Source organism: Ambystoma mexicanum, chromosome 6q, assembly GCF_040938575.1.
Source record: "Ambystoma mexicanum isolate Mex_15411 chromosome 6q, UKY_AmexF1_1, whole genome shotgun sequence".
Classification (NCBI taxonomy): Eukaryota; Metazoa; Chordata; class Amphibia; order Caudata; family Ambystomatidae; genus Ambystoma; species Ambystoma mexicanum.
The window spans coordinates 612,669,119-612,684,368 of record NC_090937.1 but is presented as its reverse complement, the minus strand read 5'-3'; the positions used below and the strand labels follow the sequence as shown (position 1 = coordinate 612,684,368).

Sequence of the window (15,250 nt, the reverse complement as noted above, 5' to 3'; positions counted from 1 at the left end):
AGAGAGACAAAAGAAGGTCAGCACACTTTGGCTCGTATAATAAAATATTACTGGAAAAATATGCATTTTAACAATAGTATTAGTTTACCATGTTGGAGGGAAGAGGGGATTATCATTGTTATATTAAAGGTATTGATGTCCATACATCAGAAATACTGGATTCAATTGCTGTGCATTTGTGAAGCTGATTTTTTGTTGTAGGTTATGTGCTATGCATTGTTTATGCACTTGAAAATAATAAATACAAAAACAGACAAAAAAGAATTACCTTCCCATTTAATTTTCGGAAACTGGTTTCCCCAAGGCAATAGGACAAAAAATCCAATAAAAACTATTGCTAGGCCTCCGAACAAGATTGCACGTTCACCAGTCCTATGAAATAAATACATGAACATGTATGTTAAATAGTGAATGGCCTAAAAACAAGTTCAATTTTATATTTCAAGAGGCCATATTCACACTGTCATATATATAAAGTCATCAGTGGGCAAATTAACTGGATATGTACTTGCAATGGGTGGTCTTCCCAACCTTTCCCACCACCTTCCGCATTCAGAACTCAAAAAGGCATTCACATCCCTTTTCATGTAATATCTACTCAAAGCCACTTATGCGCCAACTCTAAAAGACCTTTTAATCCTCTGCTACCAACTGCCAACTTTTTCGCTGTTTCAGCCCAAGAAAAGCACCAAGTTAGTACACTGTGTCAAAGGCACCCAACACGGATTTGAAATGGGGTGAGAAATTATAAACTTGAATGACGACAAAACTATAATTGTATTCATTGACCCAGACCACCTGGCCGATCACCAGCAGAGAAACAATTAAACCATTCAGAAGCTGTACAGTTTAAGCTGATTTTTACCACTGTACTGGGCTCTGATTCCCTGGATGACCTGGATCCTGTCACGTGGTGGTTTTCCACAAGTAGGACGAGGCTCCAAAAATAGCTTCTTCGCTGTATTGATAGCATCTTGGCCTGGTAGTTTGGTTGTTGAACTTGGAGCATGGGAAGTTGTAAACCGGACTTTGGCAACTTAACCAGTAATCATGCAATTGTGTGTAAATCACTGAATCCCCTTGTGACTCAAATTGTTAATATGTATAAAGCTGAGATGCTCCCGTTACTATAAATGCGATCTGTGAAATGTGCTGTGGGCTACTTGGAGCCAGTAAGCATGAAGACAAAAACAGGATGGGAATACAAGTTAAAACCTACATGAAAAAATAATCAGAGAAAACAACCAAAAACCATTATGCACATTTCACTCTAGTGAGCCATTAAACACAAACAAGAATTGAAAAAGCCAATAGCTGTGGTTGTGCATGCTCTTGTCACAAACTGGCATCTTTGCCCAGGTACCCACATTATTTGCCAGATGAACAAGTTACTTTCTTACCTGGTAACGTTCTTTCGATGGGATGGTCCGACGACGTATTCCATATCTATGACATGTAATCACCACAGCTGTGCTGCTTCGGAAACTTTTTTCGGCTCCTGCGTCGATGACGTCGATGCGCCGTCGTCGAGGACCTCCTCCGACGTCCGACGTCATCCGATGTGATAAGTAGGACGCACAACGCCCGTAGCCTCAGTTGTAGTTTTTTCCCCCAGAACGTGTGACATTAGTCAACTGCCAGTCAGATACAAAGCCTTGCGGAACGTAAGCTGCAATCGCAAAAGAAATTCTGCAGCGGGGAAGGCAGGGCGGGAGCGATATGGAATACATCGTCGGACCATCCCATCGAAAGAACGTTACCAGGTAAGAAAGTAACTTGTTCTTCGAGGGGATTGGGTCCTTCGACGTATTCCATATCTATGACAGACTCCCAAAGCAGTACCAGAGCAAGGAGGAGGGAAAGAATTTAGAATCAAAATTTAGAATAGCCAATCTAATAGCAGAGCAAAGGACCGCCTTGCCAAACGCCAGATCCTGTCCTCGGATGGAATCAAGGGAATAGTGACGTACAAATGTATGTACTGAAGCCCAGGTGGCTGCATCACAGATGTTGCGAATAGGAACACCCCTCTGCAGGGCAGTAGATGCAGCCACACCCCTGGTAGAATGGGCCCGCAAGCCAGCCGGTGGGTCCTTACCCGCGCCAAGCGGTAACACTCCGAGATGGCCAGAATAATCCAGCGAGACAAAGTCTGTTTCGTCACAGCTTGCCCCAAACGCTTTCCAGCGTAACCAATAAAGAGTTGATCGTCCACTCTAACCCGGGACATGCGTGAAACATAAAAGCTTAAAGCTCCCCTAGGATCAAGCCTATGGAGCATCTCCTCTTCCTTACCAGGATGCGGAGGAGGATAGAATGCCGGAAGAACAACCTTCTGGGCCAAATGAAATTCCGTCACTACCTTCGGAAGAAAAGAAGGACGAACTCTAAAGACAACCCTGTCCTTGTGAAATACAGTGAAGGGTGGCTTAACTGAAAGTGCCTGTAACTCACTCACTCTGCGAGCGGAAGTAACCGCAACTAAAAACACAGTTTTCAGAGTTAACAGCCTCAAAGGGCAAGAATGTAAAGGCTCAAACGGAGCACCCATAAGAAACTTAAGAACAAGGTTTAAATCCCAACCGGGCACCAGGAAAGGTGACGAGGGAACACATTAGTGAGCCCTTTCAGAAACTGTGAAATTAAAGGGATTTTAAAGTAAGAACACTCTTCAGACGAGCGCTTAAAGATAGACAGCGCCGCCAGGTAACCTTTAACGGTACCCACTTGCAAGCCCCTGTGGGCCAAAGAAAGTAAAAAGGACAGAACCATGGGGATGTCACATGCAAAAGGATCCACATTCTCAACTCTGCACCAGTCGCAGAACTTACGCCAACGGCAACGGAACAGAGACTTTGTTGCTGGCCTTCGGGCCGAAAGCAACACCTCCATCACGTCTTCAGGGAGGTCCCAATCCTTATACCTCAACCTTTCAGAAGCCAAGCGTGAAGGTTGAGGGATCTGACCTCTGGATGGAGAACCTGACCCCCCTCCCGTGAGAGCAGATCGTCTCGGTAGGGAAGACAACGTGGAGGGCAGATGGACAAGTCGAGAAGGTCCGGGTACCACGTCTTCCGAGCCCACGCCGGAGCAATGAGGATCATCCGGGAACCGAACCTCCGTAACCTCCGCAGCACTTGCGGGATGACGGGGACTGGAGGAAATGCGTACAGCAGCGGGAATGACCACTCCACCACGAACGCATCTCCTAAGGCTCCTTTTGGAGGAAATTCCCGCGAGCAAAACCTTTCGCACTTCCGGTTGACACTGGAGGCGAAGAGATCCACTTGAGGGGTCCCCCAAAGGGCAAAGATCTCCAGGAGAATCTCCTGAGCCAACTCCCACTCGTGAGAGATCGCGCTCTGCCTGCTCAGAGCGTCCGCCGTCACATTTTCGTCTCCGGCCAGATGAACTGCCGAGATCGAAACTTCCTGCTGGATGGCCCAGAACTCGAGCTGCATCGCCTCCCTGCACAGAGGAAGTGACCCTGCCCCCCCTTTTTGTTGAGGTAGTGCATGGCCACTGTGTTGTCCGTCAGGATCAGGACACTCTTTCCTCGCACAGTCGGCAGAAAAGCCTTCAGGGCTAGCCTGACGGCCCTCAGCTCCAACAGATTGATATGGAGTCTGGACTCCGATGGAGACCAACGACCGCTGACAGTCAGCCCGTTGGCATGAGCTCCCCATCCCGTGAGGGATGCATCCGTCACGATCGTCACCTCCGGCCAGGGAAGCCAAAATGGAGCCCCCTTCATCAAGTTGCCTTCGACGGCCCACCACAGAAGGTCCCGGGCGACCGAGGGCGGCACCTGAACCGGGTCCGACATCCTGCCAGAGGACTAAAACCATTGCGTCTTGAGTGCCAGCTGCAAAGATCTCATCCGCAGGCGAGCCTCTGGCACCAGAAGAATGCAGGATGCCATGAGGCCGAGCAACCTCAAGAACTCGAACGCTGGGAGCGTCTGGGCATGCTGAAACTTGTGCACCATCTGCTGAATGTGAAGAGCCTTCACCTGGGGAGGAAAACACTGCCCCAGGGAAGTGTCGAGCACTGCTCCGATGTACTGGAGCCGCTGTGTTGGCGTCAAATGGGACTTCTTTAAATTGAGGGAGAAGCCCAGCCTGTGAAGGGAGTGGCAGGTGACGGACAGATGATCCAGGACTTGCTCGGGAGAGCTCCCCCTGATCATCCAATCGTCCAGGTAGGGGTAGACGTGAATCCCCCCTTGCCTGAGATGCGCTGCCACCACCACCATGAGCTTGGTGAAAACCCTCGGGGCGGAGGTCAATCCGAACGGCAGGACCCGAAACTGAAAGTGCGAGTCGCCAACCGCGAACCTCAGGTACTTCTTGTGCTTGGGATGGATCGGCACATGGAAGTAAGCATCCTTGAGGTCGAGTGACACCAACCAGTCCTGAAGCTGAAGGGCCTGGAGGACTTGAGAGAGAGTAACCATCTTGAACTTGTCCTTCCTGAGGAGTTTGTTCAAACCGCGCAAGTCCATGATGGGTCTCAATCCCCCTTCTTTCTTCGAAATCAAAAAATAAGGGGAATACCATCCCTTGTTCCTCTCCGCTACAGGCACCAGTTCTATGGCGCCTTTCTCCAGCAGGGCTTGAATTTCCTGCGCAAGGAGCGGATCCGGACTCTGCAAAGAGAGGTTCCCCGGTGGATTGTCGCGAGGCCTGTGCCGAAAGGGAAGACAGTAGCCGTGGGTCATGATCTCCAGAACCCATCCGTGTCGTGGGCCTCCCCGAGGCACCAGAGGCAGGCGTCGTGCGAGTCCGTCACCGACATCTTGGACCCACACTCCCCGCACTTCTTGAAGCCCGGACGCGGGGTCGAAGACGAAGTAGAAGACATCTTCACACGAAGGATTTTCACAAAAACGAACAGGTTCGAAGAACCGAGAAGAACAGAACTCCAAAGAGTCGAGGCGTTAACCGAGATTCACGAAGCAACACGTTCGCGGAAAAAACGGAACTGAGGCTACGGGCGTCGTGCATCCTACTTATCACATCGGATGACGTCGGAGGAGGTCCTCGACGACGGTGCATCGACGTCATCGACGCAGGACGCAGACGCCGAAAAAAGTTTCCGAAGCAGCACAGCTGTGGTAATTACATGTCATAGATATGGAATACGTCGGAGGACCCAATCCCCTCGAAACTGCCATTGTATTCCCAGGGAGTACCATTATAATCTTTCATGTATTGTCATAATATGCATGGGTACTCACAACCGGTGGCAGGTATCACAATCATAAACAGCACGGGTACTCACATTATTGCCATTAAATACTCAGGTACTCGCCTCACACCATTATCATTTAAATACCCTGTTAGACTGGCAGTGTCAGAATCCATTATACCCTGTTCGCATAGGATAACTGATTCCATCCTGCCATGTTTGCACAGCAGTACCGAATTTCATTAAGCCCAGTTTGCAAAGCATTGTGAGATTCTATTATGCACGATTAGAAAACCTTACCAATCAATGCTAACCTAGACAAAGTGACACATCCTTGCCCCTCCTGCTTGTGCAATGAAATCACATTTCTAAGGACATTAGATGGCGCAAGTTGGGCTAGGTCAGGCCACCCGATATGTGATGTGGCCCCAAAGGTGGTATATGGTGAATCTGCATAGGCCACTCCCCTATTCCTTGCCTCTGAACAGATATGGAAAAAATTACAAGTTACTCACCGTAGTGACTAACGTACTCTTAGTCCCCTTTCTTCCATTCTGTATGGGCGTCCCTTCCTCGGGACGGGAGACAGAACCCTTTTCACCAGAAAAACCTTCTCCATTAAATTTAGAGGCACCCGGGGGTGCGGCCCTGGGAGCATGCGCTACCCTGACTCCGCCCACCGGTGCAACTCCTCAGTCCCCATTGACGCGTCAACAATATTTATTATTGCCTAATGACACCAGTATTATTAGTGGGGAGGATGGTGGGACGTATGGAGGAAAGGGGACCAAGGACTAAGCGTACGTTAGTCACTATGGTGAGTAACTTGTAATTACTCTTACGTCCCATCCCCTTTCCTCCATACTGTATGGGCGATTACAACTGAATGTAGCTCCAGGGTGGAGAGGAGACCCCCCCTTAAGCAAACAAGTTTGTTAGAACCGCCTGTCCGAAGGCCGCGTCAGATTTAGAGCCGGCGTCCAAACAGTAATGCTTACAGAAAGCTGAAGGGGTGGCCCAGGTAGCTGCCCTGCTTATGACCTGCCACGGAACCTGCCGCTGGAAGGCGATGGCCGTGGCCTTGGCCCTGGCGGCATGGGCGTGCATGTTGGCTGGCAGTGGCTTGATGGCCGCAACCACCCATCTTGCTATGGAGGCCTTGGATGCCTGATAACCGGGTCTGGAGCACGCAAAGGTGACAAAAAGCGTGTCCGACTTGCGGAAGCCCTTGGTCCTATCCAGATAGAATTTCAGAGCTCGTCTGACATCCAGACAGTGCAAGACTCTCTGAGCCTCGTCCTTGGGGTCAGCGAAGAATGTAGGTAGGACTATTTCCACGTTTAGATGTAACGCAGAGGGTACCTTAGGTAGGAACGCCGGATGAGTCTACAGGACCACCTAATCCCTGTGGAAAGTGGTATAGGGTTCTGAAGCCACCAGAGCCTGGATCTCGCTGAATCTGCGAGCGGATGTGAGACCTACTAGCAGAGCTGTCTTGATGGTGACCAGCCTGATGTCCGCAGACGCCATTGGCTCGAAGGGTTTGTGCACCAGTGTGCCCAACACCACATTGAGGTGCCACACAGGGTGTGGCTTTTTGATGGGCGGGTAAAGCCTGCACAGGACACGCCAGATGTTTCCTGACTATTGGGTTGGAAGAGGAGAAGACCTCCTCCTCTGCATTTCTGTAGGCCCCTATGGCTGCGAGATAGGTGCAACATGTGTCCACCTGTACGCCTGAGTGGGCAAGGTGCACCGAGAACGAAAGCACATCGTCCAGCGTGCACGTCGTGGGGTTGATTTCCTTAGAATCTGCCCAGTGACACAACCTGCTTCATTAACTCCTGTATTGGCTCCTAGTCGCCTTGCTCCTACCGCCCTGGATGATCTCCAGGTTTGCCCAAGATAGGTTCAGTTGCTTGAGGGTGATCTGCTGAGGAACTAAGCTGCGAGGGCTAGCTTCTGAGGAGCGGGGTGGAGAACCCTGACGCGTGCTGGGACAGGAGAGGTGCTGGGCCCAGCGGCAGGTGAATGGGTGGTCGGTCCAAGAGGCTGAGCAATTCAGAGAACCACCGTCTCGCCGGCCACCAAGGCACTATATAACTATGATGCTGAGGTGACAAGCCTCCTTTATCTTGCAGAGTACCCTGGGGATCAGGGGTGTGGGCGGAAAAGCATATGCTATCATGCTCTCCCATTGAATCTGCATGGCGTCGCCCAGGGAGCCAGGACCTAGTCCCTGCCAGGACGCAAACTGATGGCCCTTCCTGTTCCTCCAAGAGGCAAATGGATCCACCTGAGGATGGCCCTATGTGTTGAGAACCTCCTGCAGCACCTAGTCGCTCGTAATTGTTTTCTCCCAGCCTACTCAGTCTGTCTGCCTCCAAGTTGGCCTCCCCCGGGAGGTGGACGGCCCTGAGGTAGATGTTTTCCAGGGCCCATTCCCACATGCTGACCGCTAGGTTGCACAGTGGAGGGGACCTGGTACCCCCCTTCTTGTTGACGTAGTAGATGCTGGTGGAGTTGTCGGTCTGGATCAGGATGTTCCTTCCCCTGATGAGCGGAAGGAAGGCCCTGAGGGCTAGCCAAATGGCTCTGAGTTCCAGCCAGTTGATATGCAACTCCTGCTGGGTCCAGACTCCATGGACGCTGTGGCTGTCCAGAGTGGCTCCCCAGCCCTCTAGGAAGGATTCTGTAGTAATGGTGAGCTGTGGAGTCGGCTCCCGGAAAGGCCTGCCCGTCTGCAGATTGCAGTCCTTGGACCACCACGTGAGGTCACAGTGGAGAGAAGGTGGTATGCTGACCAGCTCCGCTTGGGAGCCCCTCTCCAGATTCCATGAGGTTGTGAAGTGCAGCTGCAGTCTCCTCATCCGGAGCCTCGTGTGTGGCAGGGCCAAGAGGACCACTGCCATGATACCCAGTAGGTGCTGGTACCACCAAGCCGAAGTAACTGGTCTGGTAAGGAAGTGCGTAGTGGCCCTCTTATTGGCCATAATCTTGTCTTCCGAGGGAAGTACCTTCTCGGAGCTTGTATCCCAGATGATGCCCAGGAAGTTGAGGCTCTGCATGGGCTGTAGCTGAGACTTCTTGAGGTTGATGGTAAACCCCAGGTCATGGAGTGTACTCATAAGCGCGGCGGAGGTGTGGACAACCGCCTCCGGGGATCTCGACCTGACGAGCCAGTCGTCCAGGTACGGGTAGACATGGTGGCCCTGGGCCCTGAGGAGGGCTGCCACTGCATTCATGAGTCTGGTAAATACCCTGGGGCTGAGTTGAGGCCAAATGGTAGCACCTTGTACTAGAAATGACAGCCCATGATCCTGAAGCGTAGGAAGGAGCGATGGGGCTGCCAAATCGGGACGTGTAGGTAAGCGTCCTTCATGTACAGGGAGAACATCCAATCTCCCTTGCCTAGTGTCTCTGCAATGAGTGCTGGCGTAACCATCTTAAATTTCTGAAGAGGGAGGGAGAGGTTGAGGGTGGAAATGTCCAACACAACTCTCAGGCCAGCCTGGTTCTTTTTTTGTATGGGGAAAATCCTGAAATTGAAACCTAATCCTCACTGGGAGGCTGGTACTTCTTGCACTGCCTGGCTCTCGCACGAGACCAGATCTCCGCCAACAGAGTTGCCGTCCCAATCTCTGGGAGGGTATGGGAGGAAGGAGGAGAGGGAGGTATAGGTAGGCGGTAACCCGTGGATGCTACCGAAAGGATCCATGGGTCTGTGACGTTCTGGCACCAAAAATGCACATGAGAGGCTAGCCTGCCCTCCACTGGCGACACGTGGACCCGGAGGAACGCGTCATGCGTTTTTGCTCTCTGAGGCTGCTGCTGAGGAGGGGGACTGGAAGAAGCCCTTGCCCCCCCTTTTTGTTGCATGCGCCGGTGCTGACTCGGCGAGCAGTCAGGTTGTCTGGACCTCCGTTCCTGGAATCCCCGGAACCCGCCAAACGCCTGCCCCTGATTGGAGCGTTGATGCGACTGGGTGTACACCTTGGGCGTGGCTTTCGTAAGAATAGATAAAGATTTTGGGATTTGTGAGCTGTTCTTCTTATCCAATTCCTCATCGGTGGTAGAGTGGAAGAGGTCACTACCCTCGAAAGGAAGGTCCAATATGTGATCCTGGACGTTGGGGTTAAACTTTGTAGCCCGAAGCCAGGCCGTCCTTCTCATGTCTGTGGCGATGCAGATGGCCCGGCAAGAGGTGTCGATGTGGGCCACTGTGGACTCCATGATGTCCTGCGCTACCAGCTTGGCTTCTCCTAGACCCGCCTTAAAGCTTGCCTGGCCCTGCGCTGGGAGTTCCGGAAGGAAGTCCGATATTTCCCGCCACAACCTCTGGTTAGCCGCTGCAAGCATGGCATCCGCGTTAGCTTGACGCAGGTGCAGGTAGGCGTTGGAGTACAGCTTTTTCCCGTACGCCTCCAAGATCTTCTCCTCCTTGCCTAGCAGCGCCGAGGATGAGGTGGCCCCGAAGCCTAGTTTCAATGAGGGTTCTCTCTCTTTTCTTCCGTGCTCCCTCCCGTATAAGGATCCCCCTCCAGGTCGCTTTGGCCGCTTCCCACACTCCCTGTTTGGAGACCTCCCCGGTGTCGTTGACTTTGAAATATTCTCTGATCTCTGTTTCGAGTTCCTCTCTAAAGACAAGGTCTCTCCACAGGGCCTCATTGCACCTCCATTTCACACCTCTGATCGGTAAGTGTTCCCACTGTATATCAACTGTTACCATGTCATGATCGGACCATGTTATTGGGGTGATCTCAGAATGTGATGTGATGTCGTAGAGCTCCTGTGAGAGGTAGATATAGTCTATTCGAGTGAAAGTATTGTGTGGAGGAGAGTAAAATGTGCATACCTCTCCATGCATCACCCAGCGCATATACTTGCATCATGCTTACATAGTCATTACGATCCCCTCTCATTCCATTATCAACGGTTGGGTGACCTGCTTTCCGATCTAAGTTGTGATCTGCCCATAGATTAAAGTCCCCACCCAGCACAATATGGCCAGTAGCCTCCAACATTATTTTGGGGATGGTTCTAGAGAGAAATCTGAGCTGTCCCACATTGGGGGAGTAGATCGTGGCAATAGTTACTTCAACCTTCCCGAGGGTTCCCGCCACTAGCAAGGCTCACCCTTCTGCGTCCGACCAAGTTTTGGAGACAGAAATTCAACTCCTTTTTTGATAAGGATACCCACTCCCCCTTTGAGCAATGCCCCAGAGCCCCAGAATTCCATGCCGAAACCTTTTCCCAGGATAGGCCTCTGCCCCGTGTGCTAACTTCAAGGGTGGCCATCTATGTGTGACCTTAGAGTATTCATGATAATGAGTCGCCATACCCTGTATTTCATGCCCTCAACCAGCGTTGATATTTTCCCCTCCTCAGCAGTACTTGAGAAATCTGTATCGGTCACTCCCTCTCCCATGGCTTGTGTACCCTGCAGCCGTTGTCCCTGAGTGCTGATCGCGAGAAGGAGTGGTTTGTCAGAGGTGCTGAGAAGACCCCGCTTCCAGTGGCCCCCTTGCACAGTGTCCAGTGAATGTGGTGCTGGCGCTGTAGCAATTGTTAAGAGCCTCACAATTTAGGGCATGTCCTAACTGGCGCTCCAAATCTTCTCCACTCCACTCTTTATTTCCCCCCTTTTTCTTTTCCTTCTTCTTCTGCCCCCTATCCTTCTCCTCCCTCCTCTTTGTGCTCTTAGACAATTAGGATTTGGTTCCGTTTTGTGTGTTGCTTTATGCGGGGGCTTTAGGGGTGAGAGGAGATTGCATGGGGATTCAGACGCTATATGCACTCAGCAGGACCCAGCCCAGTGTTGGAGGTGACTGCGTGTGGGCTGCGCGTATTACGCGGACCCGAGCGAGGATGGAAGCGCGGGGTCCCAGGCCTCCGGGAGGCAGGCAGAGGGTGGACTCACCTTGATCGCAGTCCTATGGGCGGGAGAAGAGGAGCAGTCGCCTACCTTGGTCACGGTGAGTGGGACGCTGGAAGTCTCTGCCAGCGCAGCCCCTGCGCGGAGGTAGATCCCGGCTGGGGAGGGCCGGTGTACCTGGGCGGGCTGGGCCATCTGTGAGGTCGCCTCGACCGCCCGACCTGCAGGCAAGGGCAGACACCGGGCCCCGATTCAGGTCCGTTCCGAGTGGAGTCTGCAAGGCGGGTCCGCTCTCCTTCTGGATGCCCGCGTGTCTCCGGCAGTTTTGTTTGGTGCCAAATGCGTTGCGGCTGGGGTCGCACAACATTGTCTTCGGTTTCCCCACCAAAACACCACTGATTTTCCTTAGGTTATTTCCTGGGTGGGGGGTCACACTCGCGCAACCCACGCTCTAATTTCAGCTCTGGGGGGGCTGTAAAGTGGGGGCTCAGGACCACTATACGGACCTCGGGCTCGGAGCTCACACGAAGAGAGAGCTCATCCATGCGCCCCCTGGTAGCACCATCCTCTTTAACTTATAATTGCATGTTTCATATTTACACTACACCCCTCTCTGCAGCCTTTCCATATTTGGTCATAGCCCCATCTCCTAGTTTCATAGTTTACACAATTTACAAACAATTTCAATTATCACTGGTTCCATCTGGTTGGAAACCTTTACCCCTATTTGTGACGCACACGGCTATTCTATAGAAATTCCATTGAGGGAAACAAACACATTTACCTTTGATCTATTGTTGCTGGTTTTATCGCCCAAACGTGTTGGTGTCCACATTTAATTATAAACTATGCAATTTACCATTTCAGCCCACATGGTCCCAACCGACACCTTGACAACTCTATTCAAAATGCATGATCTATCGGTGCTCCTTTCCCCGTAAGCAACCCCCATCAGGTTTAATTGTCCTGCCCTAAAATCCAGCCCTACCAGGTGGCCAGAATCCCTCGTGATTCAGTAACAGACTCCCATATACTTACAGAGATTGCACCTCCTCTTCACAATGCACCTAGGCCATAAAATAGGCCTGCTCGAAACTGACCATCTGATATTCATCGCAACAGCTGCTGTTTTTCACCAACCTTGTAAAACTAGTTTCTCAGTCAGAGTTCAATCGCCCAACTCCGGTTTTCAGCCAGCACAATTCCTAACTTATCTCACAACTCTGCAGAAAAACAGATCTGTATATTCATACCTATTTCCTTAGAGACCCCCCTTGTATGTGTACCTATACATGTATGTTCAGGACTACCACATCCTCTCACACTGATTTTCCCATTGCAAATCTCCTACCTCGCATGTACATGTAGAGCTCCTTGCTGCCTGATTGTTAAGCACTATATGGCATGACACACCTATATTGTGTTAATATTGTATCAGCAGTTTTGACATTTATCTTGTAATTCGAAAATGTATTAACTAAAACACAAACACTAAAAATAACACATATCTCATTCCCATTAGCTACACTGGATTCATGCTGAATTGCCACATCATGTCAACATCACAGTCACCCCAGCCACCAATATGGCGCATGCAATTCAAACTTCTCTTTACCTGTGGGACCCTTATCAACTACCACAAGAACAGCTATTTTAGAATGGCCCAGGGCTTTTCAGCCTGGAAGCACGTGGCATTGTCAATCTAGGGTTAATGGCTAAAATTGTAAGAGTAACTGGGAAGCGAAAATTACAGCGGGCCTGTGAGTGGGTTAAATGAATTAGCAGGAAAAAGATCATAATGGGAACAGAGGGGGACGTGGCTAGCGGCCATGTGAGGAAGACGTGAGCTCAGTGAGCTGCTATGATCCGAAAATTGATATGCCAGAAACATATGCACAAAGCTGACAGAACAACTAGGCAATACAGGTCCAAAGACTCGGAACACCAGTAAAGCTCTGGGTGGCGATGCGAAGTCCGCGAGAGCCAAATTCACGGCGAAACACTGTGTGAGTACAGAGGCGCAGTGTAGATCCGAAAATGACAGAACAATCCAGAACTGCGGTGGCATTGAATGAGATACAAGCGTTTCTGAGCAGAGGCAGCTGCATATGGGCACAAAAAGAAATTGCTGCGCAAGAACTCACCAGCGGATGCAAAACAAACATTGTGGCGAAGGGGGTGCCGGTGTGGGCGCAGTCAGAGACTCAGGAGCTGGAACGTTGAACACCCCGAAGACAAAGGTTTCAGCTTCTGGGAGCGCAGTGCCCCTGCAGCGTTATAGCTACGTGGCTGAAAAAGCTGAGGCACAGCGCCAAGCAAAAGGGCAAGGACCTGGGGAGGCAAGCGACCGAGTGATCGCCCTGTGGAAGAGCTCAGCTGCCAGCACATGGGAGGGGGCTAGCAGCCGCTCTCAGCGAGTGCCTGGGTGTTGTGGCCGGGAAGCCATCATCAGAGGGGAAGACGGAACAAGAGAGCAGAGACCTGTGAAGCTCTCTGCTGGGGCAAGGCTGACGGTAAGGAGTCGGGAGGGATGGCGGGGCCCTGAATTGACTATATCAAGTAGCCTGGCCAGGTAGTGTAGTGGGCTCCCCCCATCACTCTTGTAATATGAGCGTGGGCCGCGCCAGAGACACAATACGCAGCAGAGATGACAACACTGTCTGAAAAGGTGCACTGGTCCCCCTCCCCTGTGTAAAGTCAGATCTTGGCCAAATACATCAGCTGGCCTAGTGGCCTGCATTGCCCACGATCAGCGGCTGCGGCCACTGGCGACATTTAGACACTGTGCAGACACTGAACGCACAGCCTCTGAAGAGACAGCACCAGCTAGAGTGTGGCACTGTGGCTTTCTCTAACTAGTGTCAGCCGAGGTGAGTGCAGCCTAAGAGGAGGAGAACCATTGGAATAGAGTGCAGTATGGGCCTGGGAAGTCACGGCCAGACCAAAGGACTGATGCAGAAGTAGCTGGCGACTGAGTGGCGCCATAGCGTGAGGGAGGTACGCGCGAACCGGCCTCTGCAGCCTCACTTGCGCTGGTAGAGACTACCAGGACAACGCAACGTTGTGGATATTGGGTGGAAAGAAGAAATCAGAATACACCGACCTGGGCGGTGACGTTGGGTTCATGTGCAATACTCTGAAACTGACATGAGGACCGCGCTAAAACACTAATATCCACCTCAGTGGCCAAATTCGGGAGATCCTGGGTGAAGTAAATCTCCTCTTGAACAATTGGGCATCGTGAGTTACACAGCTCCGTCATATAAGATGACGACTAAGGGCGGCAAAGCATAAAACAAACAAACCAAGCTAGAGTCCTTCACATCAGGCCAAGCACCTCGACGGGAGAAAGACGGCGACGACAAAGTGAAAGAGCAATCAACGACCTCTGGAAACATGGCGGAACCAGGGAACCAACAGATCCTGGAAGCTATCACAAAACTGCAAGTTACACTAGAGGGCAAGATAGACGCTGTAGCTATCGATGTGGCACTACTGTGCCAAGATGTCTGAGCCATTGCGGAATGAACGAGCAAGCTGGAAGAACAAGTTAAGGAAAACACAGAGGTCAGAATATAGGTGACGAAAGCCATTGATGTCCTCATGCAAAAGGTGAAATTATTGGAAGACAGAGCAGAAGAGGCGGAGGGCTGACCTCGCAGGAATAATATACGAATTGTGGGCCTGCCGGAGGGTATTGAAGGCTCAGACCCCACCAATGTGGAAAACTTATTGATACAGGAAATTGGAGCGGGTGAACTCACTCAAGGGTTTACAGAAAGGGCTCATCGGTCCCTCGTCAGGAGGCCGCCCCCAGGTGCTCCACCAAGGTCAATAATAGCTAAGGGGTTCCATGTCATAAAATCGCGTCAAAAATGGCTGTGATTACAAAATATTGCGTCAAAAATGCTGTGTTTTTTGCGCCACAATCACGCAACCCCCGCTGCCCTTAAATGGTATAATGGGGTACACCTTTACCAGTTCAAACCACAGCATTTTTGCTGCAATTATTTTTACTGGCGACATTTTTGCCGCCATTTTATTACCTGATACCAGCTAAGGTGCTGAATTATAAAGACAGCGAAAAAATCCTAGCCTTCTCTCGGTCAGGGGGGACGATACAGAGGGAATCCGCAACGATTGCAGTGTACTCTGACTATACATTTAAGGTCCAAAAGCAGAGAG

At 51.2% G+C, this 15,250-nt stretch overlaps 1 protein-coding gene across 1 annotated transcript in view; it reads right to left on the bottom strand.

Annotated features, from left to right (window-relative positions):
• MFSD8 (major facilitator superfamily domain containing 8) overlaps positions 1 to 15,250 on the bottom strand; it is a 1,042,879-nt gene that overhangs the window by 100,305 nt on the left and 927,324 nt on the right. Inside the window, exon 10 of the mRNA XM_069631102.1 lies at positions 269 to 372. Within this exon, the coding sequence (XP_069487203.1) occupies positions 269 to 372 (104 nt within the window). The remainder of the gene's footprint in view (positions 1 to 268; positions 373 to 15,250) is intronic.